Source organism: Podarcis melisellensis, assembly GCF_964234715.1.
Source record: "Podarcis melisellensis genome assembly, chromosome: 2".
Lineage (NCBI taxonomy): Eukaryota > Metazoa > Chordata > Lepidosauria > Squamata > Lacertidae > Podarcis > Podarcis melisellensis.
Window position 1 is genome coordinate 95,874,929 of NC_138529.1, and position 18,073 is coordinate 95,893,001.

At 39.5% G+C, this 18,073-nt stretch overlaps 2 protein-coding genes and 1 long non-coding RNA gene across 9 annotated transcripts in view; 1 reads left to right on the top strand and 2 right to left on the bottom strand.

Moving 5' to 3' along the window:
- The window catches only part of ARL6IP5 (ARF like GTPase 6 interacting protein 5), a 16,425-nt gene extending 14,154 nt beyond the window's left edge, over positions 1–2,271 (bottom strand). Inside the window, exons 1-2 of one of the 2 annotated variants that reach the window (XM_081903394.1) lie at positions 2,165–2,271; positions 806–850 (exon numbers count right to left, since the gene is read on the bottom strand). The gene's annotated coding sequence lies outside the window, so the exon portion shown is untranslated. Of the gene's footprint in view, positions 1–799; positions 851–2,164 lie in introns of those variants that run through there. The other variant, XM_081903395.1, reaches the window with a different exon arrangement.
- LOC309365452 overlaps positions 1–18,073 on the bottom strand; it is a 258,469-nt gene that overhangs the window by 50,676 nt on the left and 189,720 nt on the right. The gene's annotated exons all lie outside the window — the stretch shown is intronic.
- Positions 894–17,317, top strand: UBA3 (ubiquitin like modifier activating enzyme 3). Of its 6 annotated transcripts, XM_081902536.1 has the most exons (18): positions 1,629–1,767; positions 1,978–2,040; positions 5,041–5,161; positions 6,407–6,487; positions 8,259–8,341; positions 9,125–9,205; positions 10,419–10,462; positions 10,687–10,751; positions 11,346–11,501; positions 11,583–11,685; positions 12,300–12,413; positions 12,637–12,690; positions 13,337–13,373; positions 13,447–13,528; positions 14,936–15,036; positions 15,276–15,339; positions 15,441–15,495; positions 16,127–17,317. In XM_081902536.1, exons 1-18 carry the CDS (start codon positions 1,748–1,750, stop codon positions 16,213–16,215), a joined length of 1,413 nt encoding a protein of 470 aa, XP_081758662.1. In that variant the 5' UTR covers positions 1,629–1,747; the 3' UTR covers positions 16,216–17,317. The 6 variants fall into 6 exon arrangements, with proteins under 6 accessions (XP_081758667.1, XP_081758662.1, XP_081758663.1 ...); XM_081902541.1 differs by lacking the exons at positions 1,629–1,767; positions 1,978–2,040 and adding an exon at positions 894–916; XM_081902537.1 differs by lacking the exon at positions 1,978–2,040.

Below are 18,073 nucleotides of genomic sequence, written 5' to 3' on the forward strand. Positions count from 1 at the left end.
ATTAAGATGCAACATTGGCAATGTATATAGTTCACACAATGGCTCCTTTAAAAAAGCTGAGGTCAGTAGCAGTCTCCTTGAACACCGTTGTAAGATCCTGCCAGATATCTATATATATATTGCAAGGTTGCTCAAAACAGCGCAGTGCTATGCATGTCTACTTGCAATTTTAATAAGAATTTGTGCCTCCACTTGCTTTTCTCTCTTCCCTTACATTTCCACCCGCATTTTGTTTTTTGGAGTGTAAGCTGCCTGAGGATAGGGCTAGTTTACTCATAGGCTTTGGTAAGCGGCTCTGAGAGCATTTTTGGCTAAGGGATGGGGTGTTAAATAAATTTATTTAGAACTGCACTTTCTACCTGCAATAATATACACACTTGTCTGAGAGTATGCCGCATTTAGAGCAGTATTTCTGAATAGGACTGCACTGCCACCAGTAAATTTTCCTCAAGGTCATGTACAAAATAACTGTTTTCTCTGGAAATGAGGTCCAGGGACATATGTTTTCTGATTTTAATCAACCTCTACAATTAAACTAGAGAAAGCAAAAAACACGCTCACATAATATGCTAAACACTAACGAAACTCTTATTAGGAAATCAATGATCTAGTTGTTGCAACGTGACAACTAAGCCCATTGCACAATTAGGGGGACGGACGATTCAACATCCTGGAGTACTTAAATATTTTCACGTTGCATTATTGCATTGAACATGTCCTGCTCATCATGCTTATGCAAATACCGGGTGCCCTCCAACAAACCATGAATTTAATTAGGAACTTGGTCCATCTAGCTCACCACTACCTGCACCAGAGATGGAGAAGACGACTCCATTGAAGGGATCGCCGTCTGTAGAGAATGCAAAATGGAATAATCGGGAGGGCACTAAGATGTCACGCAGTGTGACAGAAAAAGGTACCAAATTAAGAAAGCTTTTGGTTGCAAAGGGAGGGCTCAGGAGGCAGAGGCGGCCACCAATCTGGAAGGCTTTCAAAGAGGATGAGGCAGATTCATGGAGGAGAGAGCTGTCAGATACCACGACCAAGTCGTGGAGGAAGGGGCTATCCGTGGCTACTTAGCCACCATCATAAAGGATATTTATGGTGTTTTATTTTATGAACCGCCCTGAGATCTGTGGCTGGAGGGCGGTATAAAATGAGCATGTACGTAAGGAATTAAATAAAAACTATAGTTTCTCCTCCGCACCTGGGACGCAGCAGACCAGCTGCTGGAAAACCGCATGGTTGTATGGAGGGGTAGCAAAGAATGCTGCCCTCCCAAAGACAGCTTATTCTATATATCACTTTTATTTGCTCCCCTCCCCACAGGGAGCTCGAGGCGGCGTGCATGGTTCTCCTGCCCGTTTCATCCTCACAACCACCCTGTGAGACCGCTTAGGCCGAGGGCAGGCGACAGGCCCAAGGTCACACCCGGTGGGCTGCATGGCCGAGTAGGGGAATTCGAACCCACAACCTAGTCCCGGCACTCGCTCAACCCACGGCGAAACAGGAGGCCGGACTGGGCGGTGAATTTGGCGTCTGCGTTCGCGCGTGCGCGTGTTTTAAAAGCGACCGGCTCTAACGGAAACCGGAAGCCTCTGTGCCTCCTCCTCTCCTCCTCCCCTCAGGGGAAGCTCGAATCGCCTCCGTCAGCGAGGACGAGTGGGAGCCCGGCTCGGAACTTCCGGCCGCGGTGCATTGTGGGCGAGCCGTTGGAGGGAGAGGACAGGAGGAGAGAGGCTCAGCTATGGCGGATGTTGAGGAGCCGTAAGTACCTGCCTCCTCCCCACCCCCACGCGCTTGGCTATCTTCGCCGCCGCCGCTTCTTCCAGGGAGGGGGCTGGCGGGGAGCTGCGCCCCCTCAGCCTCTGCCCTGTCCCCCTCCCCCCCGCGCCCAAGTCGTGGCGGGAGCGCGCGAGCCCCGAGCCTGACCCGGTCGGCGACTGACCCTTCTTTTATTCTCTCTCTCTTTTATAGGGAGAAGAAAAGAAGGAGGCTAGAGGAGCGGCGGCTAGCGGGAGAGAGGCAGAGAGAGATGGGGTCAGTGCTGGGTTTAGGGGGCCGCACAGGTGGGCGAGGGGGCCACTGAATTGGGAATGTGTGGCAGGCTCCCCCCCCCCCCCATATATGAGAAAAACAAGTATGTGTGAATTATCAAAAGCACCTGCAGCCTGGCTCTCTAGGCGCCTAGGTTCTTCCCTCAGGTGCTAATCTTCTGCCTCAAACCAGGGGTAGCCAGTGTGGGGCTGGCCAGATGTTGCTGGGCTACAGCTCTCATTATGACTGGCCATGCTGGCTGATGCTGATGGAAGCTGATCAGCATCACACCCACTTGAGGCTGCTCATGTGGCTTCATGTTGCTCTGCATGAATAGTAGCATTGCGACTGTCTCTGCTTGCAGAAACCTAGCCTTTTCCCTGCTAGTTTTCCACATGCGGGACAGGTTTTGGTGTGTGCGCAGAGCAAGTGTTCAGTCAAGTGAGCCCACATCTGAGCAGTGAAATGAGGGCTATGCAGACTCAGCAGGTGTGGTGGAATCATATCTCTTGCGAAGACCAACTGGTCCATAATTGGAACTTGCACTAAGATGCATTTCAGTGTGGCAGATCCTTAAAGGGTCGCTGCAAGTCTTAACAGGGATTAGGATCTCTTCAAAGATCAAAGATATCATGGGTAATGCACATTTTGATGGGAAGTGCACAAGCCGCTTGGGTAATAATGTATTGCAAATTGCTAAACTGCTTACAGTGTATTGCATGAGTGAATGTTAATGGGAAATCCTTTGTAAAAATCAAGAGTTGTGCATATAAAAAGGCAAGCAAAACTAAAATATGACAGTAAGGAACGTGACTAGGAAATGATTCCATACAGTTGTTTGAAATGTAAAATTTGTAAGTTTGTAACCAGAGTTGCATAAATGAATTACTCTACCCAGTTTTGGGGGATTTCCCCCTTCCCAACAGAGCCCCAGATGACACAGCCCACAAGATTTTGTACTACCTGGTCTTTTGGTGACCTTTCTGGGAGAACAGAAGGGAAAGATCAGTTGTGCTAGAATGCCTTCTCTTAAGGCATGGGATGTAACCCATAACCAATGTGGTGTCCTCTGGATTTTTTGGACGACTTCCTCAGTATCTGGAGGACATCAGGTTGGCTGCTATAGGATATAATTTAATTCAGGCTTCCTCAACTTCAGCCCTCCAGATGTTTTTGGCTTACAACTCCCATGATCCCTAGCTAGCAGGACCAGTGGTCAGGCATGATGGGAATTGTAGTCTTAAAAGTTGAGGGTAAGGCTCATTGAGCTCAGTGGACTTTAATTGCAAGAAGAAAGGTGTAGGAATGGGATGCAACTATGGTTGCACTACTTAGAAACACTAGCTATACAAAACTATAAACAGTATTGTAAACTGCAGTTTTGCACAATTGGCAGTTTTGTTATCTTGCTGAGATGTGACTTCAGACTACAGAGTAATGTTTTATTTATTTTATTACACTCTGCCCTTAAACTGGTTTTCAGAACAGGTTATAGGAAATTAAAATTGCAGTAAAGCTAAATGTGCAATCCAGCCTCCCTTTTGCACCTGACAGACAGGAAGGATTGGATTTCCTCTGCCTGGCCCTACTGCTTCTGTCCACTGAAACAGCAGGCGAGTAGAAGTTCTACAGGCAGCCAGTAGTAACAAGTAGAAAGCCCTGAAACAGCAAGGAGAAGGGACCAAGCTGGTCTGAGATCTGTTTGATACTGAGCCAACCCCACTGCTGTCACATAATGGCATCTCTGCCCCCACTCCAGGATGGTGTGCATGGACAGGCCTGCTGATGTGGCAATAACTCCACTTCTCTGTTAAGCCCTACTGGGTAACAGCCATAGTTTGGATAGTGAAAAACACTAAAACATCCCAAGATCAGTATACACACAAAATTCATATCTTGCAGTGCACATCCAAACATTTAAATGGTTGAATTTTGGTATTTTAAGGAGACTCAGGGATCTGTATAATGTGAAAGTAAAATTGGACATAGAATAGAAATTGAAACTGGATGTTATGTTGTGTCAGGCAAAATTCAAACATTTGCTAGCCAATTCACTGTTAACATGTAGTACTGTAAGTCACTTGCATGTCACTTTCCCTTTCAATTTGTTAAAAAGTGAGTTTTGTGTTTAAAATGTAGATAATTGCTTGTAACAAGCTACAGGGTTCCCAGAAATGAATTGCCAATGGATGTGTATCAGTTACTCATGTTGTTTCCTCTTTTATTGTCAGAAGTACACTAGTCTTCCACATCAAAACATCCCATCAAAACATCAATTTAGTGAAACGCTTGATTTTCTTTTTGTATTCTTATCCCTTAATCCAGGGGTGAGAATCCTGGGGCCCTGCACATGATACTGGACTCCCAACACTCCTCAACCACAACATTGGTCAGGAATGATGGGAGGCATAGTTCAGGAACTTATGGAAGGCCATAGGTTAGCCACCCTTGCATTACATCTACTGCATAATCAGTAGATTGAGGCAGAAACAGCTGTCCGGTGTTAATCGTTGTTCTTTAAGAATACTAATAACACCTTATTTTTAAAAACTCTGCTTGGCATACTGGTTTTCCAAGTAAAAGAAATCTGAATATTCAGTTTGTGCATGCATATATATATTCATAACTAATCACATATAGCAATTTAATTTTAAGAGTACATATCTGTTTATTGTAAATAGATGTATTATTAATGGGTTGGATCGAAATCTAGGCATGCTTGGAATAGACTCACTGGAAATAATGGGGCTTAAAATATGACCAATTTAAGTCTCATTGTTTTCAGTGAGTCCTCTCTATGCATGACTTAGACACTAGACCCACTGTCTAGTAGCCAGCAGAGTCCTAAAATATTTCATTTATTTGCTCTGAAGAAGATAAAATTGGTAGCACCTTGTCATATGTATAATCATACAAAAGGAAAGTCTTAAGTTTGTAGAGATTGTGTGCGTGTGTGTGTTTATCCATTGGTTTTTTGCAGCTGAATTTCTATGTTCTGTGCAGAATGGCTGTTGATGGTGGGTGTGGGGACAATGGAGACTGGGAAGGTCGCTGGAACCATGTAAAGAAGTTCCTCGAGCGATCTGGACCTTTCACACACCCTGATTTCGAGCCAGGCACTCAAGTGAGAAACAGTTATTTTAAATACAAATGTTTGTAGTATTGTGTTGCTGTTGTGAACTGTTCTTTTGTTTGCACTTCATTAATTGAAAATGAACAAGACTGCAAACTTTTGCAATTAACCAACTAATTTTCTGCATGACTGATGTGGTCTTGCATAAATTATAGTTTGGATGCTAAAAGTCATGTAGGGCACTTGAAGCTTTGATGTGTACAATAAGAAATTTGGCTGTAGTGGACATCATTCAGTATTGCACATGCAAACTTTCCTTCCTATCCTCCCTTGTGCAGCTCCATGCACCCCTACATCTGCTCTAACGGTTCCCCAGACATCTGGAGCTAATTTTGGACATGTGCAAGGGGCTGCAGGAGGGAGGAGAAGGGAAAGTCCTGTCCTGCAACAGAAGTCCATTTGATGGACAGACACCACTGGATTTCAACATGGGAACTATTTGAAGTAAAATTTGGTGAGATAATGATGAATTACCTATTTGTTTTGGGTTTGCCATATATACTTGTTTTAGATTAATGTCATATTTCCTAATTTTATAGCTGAGTTTTAAAATATATGCAGAACACACCTGATGCAGGGGTAATGCCGCCCTAGTTCACCGGATGGAAAGCAGCTATGGGGCTGTGCACTTAACCCCCCAACCTTGCATGCTATTTCTCCCTACTTGTCTCTACCCAGGCATCATTCTTTGCACCTGACCTTTTTAGTTCTGGCTAAAAGTAATCAGGGAAATACTCCTGTATTCTTCTTGCAGTCCTGTGTATGTTTATGTGGGAGTGAGACCCATAGAATTCCATGCGATCTCCAGTGGGATAGACATAGGTTAACATGTGCACATTGATTAGATGTTGTCTCTGCAGGTGGCAGCAGGCCAGCTGCAGGCAGTGTGTTTCCATAGTCAGATTACGATTGCATAAAGACTTTCAACTGGCAGAAATATATATCTGTATAAACCGTGTAGTTCAGTGCTGTGCCATTGCAATCTCTGTTCCTGTATACACTTTGATTTGATTTAAAACAAACAACACATATCTTAACAAGCTTGAAATAACTTAAGTAGCAATGCTGGTTTATCTGTACTAATCAAATTTAACTTGAATGGCAAAAGGCAAATTCTGATTTACAATGAACTGTATTTTCACAATTTTGAAATATTTTACTGCATTATAATAAGTTCTGTGATAATATTGGTTATTCTGTTTTCAACAACTGTTTGTCTGTCTTGGTTCTTTGCAGCCCCTTGACTTTCTCTTAAACACGTGTAAAGTTCTAGTTATTGGAGCAGGAGGATTAGGATGTGAACTCCTCAAAAATCTGGTAACAATTTCATTTTTATTTATTGATAGCTTGTGCTGTTCACTGAGAGAATAATCATGTTGCCCAGCTTTTTGCTCTACACGCTGAGAAGTCAAAGGGTTATGTGATTAGTTCGATCCCTTATCCTCATATAAAACATGTTTAACAATCTACTTTAGTAGCTAGATTGTAGCAAGTTTGCATGCACAAACTAAAGTACAAAGTCACACAGAATCAAATACATGCTCAACACACAGTCAATTCAGTAATCTGCGTAAACTTATGAAAAATGAATAATCATCTCAGAGGTACTTCCAATATATTTGGAATACTGTCCTGTTTACTTTTGCAAAGTTTTCTTTAGTTTTGCTGTAAGTTGAGTCTGATGAAGAATAAATCCTGTCCAAAAACAAAGCCAACAAATTATTCTTACTAACAAGACAGCAGGCAATAATGAGGATTTTTAAAAACCTGATTTGCCTCACCAAGGCAGATAATAGATTCATTCCTGAATCTGGAACATCTCCATTAGTTTATGAGCACAATTATGTAGACTGTGCTTCAGCTGTTGTAATAGTAAGAGACAACTCCCAAAATGTACCCATAAACATGTAGGGTGACAGCCAAGAGTAGTGTTCCACTTGTGCAGCAGACGTTTGATTTTTTAAGTGGAATTTACCCTTCCTATGGATACCCTTCAAAGCATATAGGAGCTACAGGGAATTGATGAGGATGGATGTCACCCATAAGCTTTAACCATAGGGAGAGCTTTGAATACATTACTGCTATATCTTGTCAACTGCAGATATTTGGACTTAGATGCAGGATGAAAAGACTGGGAAGAAATGGGGGACAAGTGGAAACCATAGTAACTTTACAGAGTTTGCTTTTAGAAGCTATATCTGTTAAGCACAACTGGCTTAACCAATGGTATTAAATTCCATTCTCTTTGATAATTTTTCTCTATCATGTGTCCCACTTTGCCTGTCTTCTGAATTAACTTGGACAGTTTCTAAAATTCATTTTGGGATTGGAACATGCTCCCTTTGATGCAGTTTTCAGCTGATATACCCCCACACTCCTTAAAGGTTACTGATAAATATATGCGCATTGGTTAAAATACTGCACAAAAATGGAATCTTTCACAAAAGAACCAGTTAAATTAAGCAATCTTATTTTTTCTCACTCCGATATGATTACTGCACAGATGTACTGTGTACATTTGGTAACTTTTAAAGGAAAAGTAAAGATGCTGGCTCTTAATTGGTAATCTGCTTAAGAAGAAGAAAGTTTGGAACTCTTTGAAGAAAGCAGTTATATCCTACAAATAAAATTGACAAATTTGCAATTACCACATCCAGAGTCAGGTTAGAAGAGGAAGAATTTCATAAGCATCTCTAATTGTCACATTTGCAAACAAGATATGTGACTACTGATTTCCCCCCCAGTAATTCGTTTAAAATGACTTGTACTAGTCAGTTTGTACGAAGAATTTTCTTAGGGGGTTTTCTATAAAGAATATCTCATGGATATGCAATGGTGGCTGTTGGGCCTGTGCTGCATAAGGTTTACCTTCTGTGGCATATATATAATCCAATTTGTATGTTGTGTGTGTGTGTGTGTGCGCGCGCGCACACACACACACCACTGCCCTAAGTGTGGACAATCTTAATGATAGATTTGCAGCCCCTTCAAGTACTTCCATTTTTCAGAAGCAGTAAATATGTCCAAACATTTCTAATAATGAAAAGATGTTGTTTTTATTGTAACCCTGATCTCTTTATGTCTTCAGGCGTTGTCTGGTTTTAGGCAGATTCATGTCATTGACATGGACACCATTGATGTATCTAACTTGAACAGGCAATTTTTGTTTCGGTAAGTCATACATTTCCTATTGAGAATAAACTGCAAACTCTGGCTCTCATTTTCAAGAAAGTTTCATTTATTTCAGTAAGATTTCCTTTAAAACAGAATTCAGGGAGTTGAATATTTTTTCAATAAACATGTATGCTGTGGCATTCCTAATGGTAAATTAGCATTTCACTCTTACCCCACTAACTTTCCAAATAAAGTCTGCTTGCTCTAGTTCTAACTTACTACTGCTGTCACTTGCCTGCTTCTCTCCCTGCCTCTTTCCCCTGACTTACCACTATAGCATGTTTTTCCTTCAAAAGGAAAAAACAACACACACATTTCAGCCTTGTGGTGATTTCAAATATGGGAGACAGCAAGAGAAACACTGTGGGGCTGTCTGTCAGGACTAGTCTCCCATCTGTCAAATAGTTGTATCTGAGATGGAGCTTGTGAAAAACCCCCCACTGCTGATTATATGGCATTTTTACAAATAAGAATCCACGATCTCAAGTGCCCCTTTCTGCATACCACATTCACATATGTGTGCTTTATTATTATTTTTTCATACTGGTTACTTGTTCTGCATCAGAAGCCACTTCTGAATTTTCCATACCAGTGGATGGAGATACCTTTGAAAAATGGGAACTGAGATCCTTGACTTACTGTGTAGTCCTCTGAATCATGCCTTTCCTGCTTTAAACTAGCATTGCAACAGAGGTTGTAGTTAACCTCCCATGATTCTGTGTAAGGCAAAATGGATAATCCTAACAGATTCAGTTTCCTAACAAATATTGTTTTTTGCAGACCTAAAGATGTTGGACGGCCAAAAGCAGAAGTTGCTGCTGAATTTCTAAACAGCCGAATTCCCAATTGCGCTGTTGTACCGTATCCTTTTATGAAGAAAAGGATTCAATTTATTCTCATCTCCACGGTCACCTGCATCCCCCCCCTTTTCCTTTTTGGTGTGGCTTGCTTTAGTCCATAGATTAATCATTGAATAAAATAGCCTAATGGGTTTCTTCAGAAACATCAAAAGCATCAAATGTTTCCAGAGTTGGATAGCAGTCCCCTTGCCTTACTTTACCATCAAAACCATTTTGCAGCGTTAGTTGAAGTTCAATGATTTCCTGCCCCTGCCACCCAACCTTCAACATGAATATGCATTGTGTGTTCTTTAAACTGGTTTTTGTAGACATGCTATCCTTCTGAGTGCTTGTGTGGATTGTGTTTTTATTTACCGTATATATTAGCTGGCATTTTCAATTTCTGCCTGATAGACGATCAGACAATTAAAAACATAGTGGATATTGATTATCATTTCAGTGATGATGTATAATAATGCTGTGTTTGAAATCTGAGTTTATGTACAAAGTTGACAGTGAAACCTAAGACTACAAGTATCTTAGCAGTAAATCTTTCTAAAATGCCCTCTGAGGGTTTGGTGATACCAAAAGCCTGTTTTGCCTGTTCACAGATGTTAGCACATTGGAACCCCTTGAACTGGCCATGTTTCTAATGCAGTGCATAAAACTTACTGCATTTTAAATTTAAATGCAGTTCCTACATTAGCTTGAAAATGGATCCGTTATGCTTATTCATCCACATCACCTACACTTGTGTGTACACAGATGCTAAGAGAGATGTACCAGTTATGGGTTTTCCCCTGATTTTAGGCTTCATCTGTCCCAGCTTGGATGCAGTAATATCATCTTAAGTCTACAGAGAATTTAGAGCCATTGTGGGATGGGGAAAAGTTGCCTGCTGGGTCAGATCAAAAAAGCCTATTTAGTTCAGTGTCCTCTTTCCCACAGTGATCAATGAGATGGCTATGGAAAAGGTACAAGTGTGGCATCAGTTCTCCTCCAGTGGTGTTGGAACAATCAGTAAACAGACAGGCTCATTCCAAAAAAAGGTGTCATTAGTCTAATTTTTAAACAACTCTTCAAGCTATTCTTAAAGAGACAATTTTGAGGAAGTTAGGAGCCATAGTAAGGCATTTTGTGTTGGACAGTGGCGTGCATACCAAATTAGGCAAGGGCATTTGTGTTTTGGCCAAGTAACTGCCACAAGAGAATTCCTTTACTGTATATCTTTTCAGACATTACAAAAAAATTCAAGATCTAGACGACACTTTCTATAGACGTAAGTAACTAAGTGTGCTATTGTGAAAATAATGACTTGTGGGTACCCCCCAATCAGTTAAAGAACATTATTATTCTTTCCTTTAAAGGAAGGAGAAAATGCAACAAACAGAAAGCTCACCTAGCAAACTGTCTTTGTGTAGAAACAATAGAAAAATATGCTAACAATACTGAAAAGCGAGGGAAGTATCAAGTGTGCATAACAATATTTATGTTTTCTTTCAGAATTTCATATAATTGTATGTGGCTTGGATTCAATAATTGCAAGAAGATGGATAAATGGCATGCTGGTAAATACCTAGGAAGTAAAGTTACTCAGTTGTTGCAAAATATAGGCACTATTAAGTCATGTACTGCTGAAACCCTCCCTGAATGTGGGACTTGTTTTGAGGCTAGAGGGAGGATTGTCACCAATAGTGTCTGTGAAAATTGATTTTGCTTTTGCGTTATGTGCATTTGCAATATGTTGCTCTTCAACTTCATATTGGATGTGGTAAACAAAAGGGAGAACACTTGAAATGCAAAGCATGGCTCTCTGCAGCTGTAGCCTTTTAAGAAAGCCCTGCTGCTTATGAAGGTCTCGTATTTCAGTTGTGACAGAAAGTTTCATGGCTATCTGTGCCCTCAGGCTCCTGAAATATGCCCATAAATGAGTTGCGCAGAAATAATTTTGAGCTGATTTTGGAAGTTGAGGTACTTTAATGAGGACTGCCACCACATTCCGCAGAACAAAAAAAATGCAGGACAGTTAATGCAGCAGTTATTTCAGGCAACTCAAGTTCAGCAAGTCCTGTTAAATAATACCCTAAGGACTGTTCAGTTTGGATATTATGAAGGGTGAGCGTTGAGGAAATGGACTTAATGCTCTTCTTTGCTCTCCTTAGATTTCACTTTTAAACCATGAAAATGGGGTGTTGGATCCAAGTTCCATTATACCTTTGATTGATGGAGGAACTGAAGGCTTTAAAGGAAATGCTCGCGTGATTATTCCTGGCATGACAGCTTGTATTGAATGTACACTTGAACTTTATCCACCACAGGTAACTAAATAAAACAAATACTTTATAGCCAGGCATGCCACTTCAACATTCATGTTGAAACACCTTATCCATTCTCTCTAGGTAAATTTTCCTATGTGTACAATTGCTTCAATGCCTCGGCTACCAGAACATTGCATTGAATATGTCAGGATACTGCAGTGGCCCAAGGAACAACCTTTTGGAGGTAATCAATAAACTACCGTTGAACCTTTGTCAAAACGGAAAGCTGAATAACATAATAATCCTATCATATTTTATTTCACTTGTTTTGTGCAATTTGACTTAGGAGTCATGATTGAGTTCCTCTTACTTCTGGCTATTATTTTTTATGATTCTCTTATTTATATTTCTTTTTTTAGAAATCACATTTTCATAATAAACCTATCCCTTTGCAAATTTCATAGTAGTCACGTCTCTCTTTTTGAGACTCCACCCAAGCAAGTTATTATTTTAAAAAATGGTATACAGTCATACCTCATGTTACGTTTGCTTCATGTTATGTTCTTTTAGGTTACGTCCTGCGGCAACCTGGAAGTACCGGAAAGGGTTACTTCTGGGTTTCGCCACTCGCACATGTGCAGAAGTGCTAAATTGCACTTTGTGCATGTGCACAAAGCACCAAATCGTGCCGCGCACCTGCGCAGATACGGCGCTTCAGGCTGCGCTCTTTTCATGTTGCAAACGGGCCTCCGGAATGGATCCCGTTCACAACCCAAGGTACTACTGTAATTTGCAGTTATGAAGAACCATTTCATGCTTAAGTTGTAAAAATCATACTTTTTTTCCCTTTTTTTGCAGAAGGTGTTGCTTTGGATGGAGATGATCCTGAGCACATACAGTGGATTTTTGAAAAGTCTTTAGAAAGGGCAGCACAGTTTAATATTAAAGGTCTTTCCTACAGGCTCACACAAGGTAAGATACAGCAGAAGCCATCTGTTCAGTGGGTCCTTTTTGGTCTTTGGGAAACCATAATGATAAGCAATACATGTCTAGCTATAGTTTGTCCTATTCTATGTTGGTTGAGGTAGTGACCATACTACAACAAAATACTGTAGATACTTTCCTTGAATTATGTTTCCAACTGTTAAAAGTAGAAATAACATAAAAGTTTGTGATGCTGCTTCTCTCAATGCAGGGGTTGTAAAGCGGATCATTCCAGCCGTAGCTTCTACAAATGCTGTCATCGCAGGTACAGTAATGCAATTTTTAAAAAATTGTTTCCAATTACATCTGTAAGAATAGTATTGGAGATCTAAGCTGAAAACCATTTCTTCCTGTTCTACTTACGTATTTAGGCTGAATGTAACAAACTAGCTTAAATATACAAGGGGGGGGGGGGACTTGACAGAGCAATCCTATGGATATCTTCCCAGTAGTAAGTCTAATTAAGGACAGTTATACTGTCTCCCTTGTAAATATATATAAGATTGCAGCCTATGAGAAAAGCCCTTGGCAAAATTATTAGTAAATCACATTGAAATAACCAATATATTTACCTCAAATAAACTTTAAATTAAACTGCTAGAAGGAAATTTGGCACACCTGTCTAGCAATATTTCTAAGGTTCTGAATCTTTAGGAAGGCACCTTGAGGTGGGAGTTATAGGTAAGTCAGAATTTGGCAATAAAGGGTTTAATATTCTGACTGCATTTAATTCCATGTAGTAATTCTAGATTTGCTTCAGATAATTACATTTCACCATATACTTTACCTTCTAGAAAACTTTGAACACAAAACCTGCTGATTCTTTTCCTTGTTCCATAAGTAAAATGTTTGATCCGTACTTTCCTCTAATTTTCAATTAATCTTAGTTGTTTATCTCTTTCTTTTTCTAGCTGTATGTGCCACTGAAGTCTTTAAATTAGCCACAAGGTAATGTGTTTCTGAATTAAAACATTTTTAGGACACTTGTTGCTTATGAATGTTAACAGATTTTTCATTACAGTGCATACATGCCTCTGAACAACTATTTGGTATTCAATGATGTAGATGGACTGTACACATACACATTTGAAGCCGAAAAGAAGGTTGGTATTGCCACATAATTTTTTCTTAGCTGTTCGTTATTGAGTGCTTGGGTCATAATGGAACTTCTCTCGCCGAAAATATAAAACTAAAACTTTGTAAACTAAGCAACTATCTGACGCTCCCATGCTCACTCAAGTTGCTCGTGGTAGATATAACTTTGTTCATGGTGTTCAGGTTTCACATACCTTAGGAAGCATTTTCTCCTTATGAAACTCCTGGCTATTATAGTACATGGGAGAGACCCTGCTCCATGCATATGCTTAGAAAATAAAATCTGGACTTCCTTGATAATAGGATTTCTTCAACTGTAGAGCACAGTCCTTGAAAGAGGCCCACCAGACCCTTGTTTTAAGGACATATAAATTTTTAAAAAGCATTTATGAGTTTACCTGAAAAAAGGAGAGACTTCAGCAAGTGTTTGTCTTTATGAAATCAACACGCAAGGGAGGAGACTAGGTACAAGTGCACTAGTTCCATCACTGTCTCTGCAAGTTGGAAGACTAGAGTTTCCACAAATCTGTGCCGTAGAACAGGCTCCCACTGCAGACATTTTCATTCAATTTCATAGAAAATAGTGGAGACGATAATGTGTGGACTGGGGAAGAGCTACATTTTCCATCCTCATGCTTGCCCCTCACTTCTTGATTTTATGCAGACGACCACCTGAGGATGAATTTTCAGTGGGAAATTGGATTTGTGTGTGAGACGCTAAATGTATTTTTTGTATGTTATTTATTATTTGTATTCCTTGAAGGAAAAAAAAGAGGATGAATATTTTTGTAATAAATAAAGCTAGTTTATTTTGTCATTTGAACACCCCTCTCCTCCCATTTGCCTCTTCCCTGCTATTGGAAGACAAGTACTTGAGTAGAATCATTCTATTGCTCACACCTCACCTGTCAAACAATCACTATTAATATATTAATATATTTTTTGGTCCGAATCTGATGCACTAGCATTGATTCTTGATTTATTCCACGTATACTATTAGGTTTTTAAAAAATTTATTTAGGATGTCAGTTCTTTCTTTTAAGGAAAACTTATATTTGAATGAACTCTGAGGGCAACCCCCCTTTTTTGAAAGGGAGACTTGAATTCAGGGATAAGCCACTATTATTTTTTTTACTACAGAAGGAATGTTCAAATCGTTGAACTACTAGGCATTTCATATTTGATGACATAACTCAGTAATACTACAGAAATGTCTTAAATGTTCATATTCATCTTTTAAAAAACTGCACTAAGCACTGCAGGCTAGTACCTACCAACTTCAATGAAAGTGTATATTTTTTCATTTGCAAATAACTCCTTGTATACTTTAGATGAGATTTTGATAACTTAAATTAAATGACAGTGATTAATTTACATTTTAAATCATATTGACTATTTCATTTACTGCTTTGTAGGAGAACTGTCTGGCTTGCAGTCAGCTCCCTCAAAACATAGAATTTTCTCCGTCAGCTAAACTTCAAGAAGTCTTGGATTATTTAACAAATAGTGCTTCATTGTAAGTATTAAATTAATATGGTATGATCTATGGGTAGTATTCAACATTAGTCCTACTCAGAGCAGACCCTTTGGCATTAATGGGCATGACTAACTTAGGCTCATTAATTTCATGGTGTCTACTCCGAGTTGGACTTTGATTAATACAACCCTATATCTTGCTGAAAACACATTCCTAGCAGATTAAGGATGGTGATACATGTTTCTAAAAAAATATTACTGTTTGTTTCTTTTGCACAGGCAAATGAAATCTCCTGCAATAACAGCCACCATGTATGGAAAAAATAAAACCCTTTATATACAGGTGACTAATACATACTTATAATTTATTTATTTGTGTGTGTGTGTGTGTGTTGTGTATTCATTTAAGCAAAAAATAACACTGTTTATGTCCCTTTTTCCCAGTCAGTAGCTTCTATTGAAGAACGAACAAGGCCGAATCTTTCAAAGACTTTAAAAGGTATTATAAACCTTGAAATATTGCTTAGGGGATATAAAGCTTAATGAAGCAAATTGACTTTGTACAATGTCAGGTGTATCTGTATGTTGATACAGTATATAGGAGGTGGGTGGAAACTTGAGTTAATAGTTCCCCAAAAGTTTCTTCCATGCATAGTTAAGTTTCAAGGGGCAAAAGCAAAGACCTTGAGATGTGCAACTCTTAAAATCTGTGCATAAAGGTCTGATTCCTGCCTCCTGACACTAGTTTTCATGAAAATAAGAAACATAAAGCTTATTCTTTCTTTCAATGTTAGCTGATTGTTCTTTTGAGTAAAGCTGTAATATAACTGCCATTCGAACCATAAGAACCACTGGAAATAAAAACACTGCTCAGAGTCCAAAATGCTGTTGGGTGTGCAGAATAATTTGTTAATTTCTTTGGACACTGGTCCAAATTAATAGCTGTAATGTTTTCACATCAATACCTGGACAATTGTTTTCCTAAAAGCAAAATAATAATTTTTGCTGTTTTGTCTCATAACAGAAAATGTTTTATTTCCTAATGTTCTGAGTCAATTGTCAGTAGCACATTTTCCATACATGCAGAGAAGTGACTGAAATGCTGTGCTTATAACTTTTTCTTGATACAGAGCTTGGACTTGTTGATGGCCAAGAACTTGCAGTTGCAGATGTCACTACACCACAGACTGTGCTCTTCAAACTTCATTTTACTACTTGATATAAATGCAAGTGTTGTAAACATGCACTGAAAAAAATCTTGCACACCTTGTAGAACTACCATTGTGCACTAAGAGGAGGGAAGATGAAACAGCCAGACCTTATCCCTGTTAATACAAGCATTGATGGAAGTTAGTTTATCCAGGATAAATTGCTCTTATTTTAGAACTGTCTTTGCAAACCAATATTTGGTTGATGTTATCTGTATAAAAGCTCGCTCATGTACAGAAATCTGATGTGTATAGCAAGCAATAACTTTTTCAATTTGTAATCACTCTGAAAAATGTCAGTGCCCCTTTGTGCATGTGGAAATGTCATGATGGTCAATGCAATAGTTCTTGAAGCACCTATGAAGTCTCTGAATGTACATAAGTAACAAAGATTTTAAATTACATTTTAGTATCTATGTAACAGTTCTTAGACTGAGGCATTGGGCTGGCTAAATCAAAATTTAGAATGAGCATGGGTGAGCCTCAGGTTTGTGCTCCTGTTTCTTCTTTAGTTCAGCTCCAAGGAAGAGTTCAAAAGCTTTTGTTTGTTTTAGATGAATCGCAATTTACTGTGCTCTCCAAAACCTGGAAAAATTGCATTTATCCGAAATATGGTTAGTGGAAGTCCATAGTGGAAAGCCATAGTTTATGAAGCTGACATATTTTCATTTACCATAGCTACAATTAATAACTTTTTTGGATTCAGATGTACAAAACTAATCTAAAACAAAAGCAGAAAGCTCTGATCACTTAGACACCCCAGAGAAGAGAGAGAACACAAGCTTGAGGTTTGCTGTGCTTTGTATTCTATTGCTAAGCCATGGTTTTGCATTCTTGTGAAGTGGACTTACCAGACAGGGGGAAATATATATACAGCCCAATTCTTTATTTAATATGTCTTTAAGAAACTGTCGGATATTAAGGATTGCCAAAAGTTAACGTATTTTTTTTTTCAAAATACGGAAATATTGTTCTTAAATCACCACCTGTTGATAGAAATTAAATACTTCATTTGTAAATTTGCAAGTATTAGCGGCTACTATGCATGGTGTTGCCCACTAATATTCAGGGTTGATGTTAGGATATTTATTAATAAAAAATTATATAAACATACATGTTTGTGAGACATAAAGTATTTGTTGTAAGCACAACTACAAAAAGTGTCAATTTTTTAAAAAACTACCAAAGTCCTCCCTAAATATAATAAGATGAAAAAATATTTTTTAATAATTCCAGTGGCATGCTGAAAATCAACCAAATACAAGCTTTCAAGGTATGAGCTTGTGTGTGTGTGTATTTAGACTCCCTAAATATAGTCAAGGATTTAGCAAATAGATATTACATGCATTCAGGTTTACCTAGGCCTAAGCTCCAAGGGACGCGGGTGGCGCTGTGGGTTAAACCACAGAGCCTAGGGCTTGCTGATCAGAAGGTTGGCAGTTCGAATCCCCGCGACGGGGTGAGCTCCCATTTCTCGGTCCCTGCTCCTGCCAACCTAGCAGTTCGAAAGCACATCAAAGTGCAAGTACATAAATAGGTACTGCTTCAGCTGGAAGGCTGCTCTGGTTCGCCAGTCATGCTTAGTCATTCTGGCCATGTGATCCGGAAGCTGTACGCCAGCTCCCTTGGCCAATAAAGCGAGATGAGCGTCGCAACCCCAGAGTCGGCCACAACTGGACCTAATGGTCAGGGGTCCCGTTACCTTTAAGCTCCATAGATGTTTACTGAGAAGCAAGCCCCATTAATATGTATAAAAGCCTGTACACTTGCTCCCCCCAAGATGTAATTCTCAATTCTTCAAATCCAACAATGTTCCCAAACCACCACCACTTCTGAGTACTAAATCACTTGCAGAAAATTTGGCTGAAA

What these genes read in the sequence shown, in the direction of transcription:
- UBA3 (XM_081902536.1), top strand. Translation starts at nt 1,748, where the DNA reads ATGGCGGATGTTGAGGAGCC. An exon ending in GTGAACTCCTCAAAAATCTG is followed by an intron (nt 6,488 to 8,258) that starts GTAACAATTTCA and finishes TTATGTCTTCAG; the next exon opens with GCGTTGTCTGGTTTTAGGCA. An exon ending in GATGGATAAATGGCATGCTG is followed by an intron (nt 10,752 to 11,345) that starts GTAAATACCTAG and finishes TGCTCTCCTTAG; the next exon opens with ATTTCACTTTTAAACCATGA.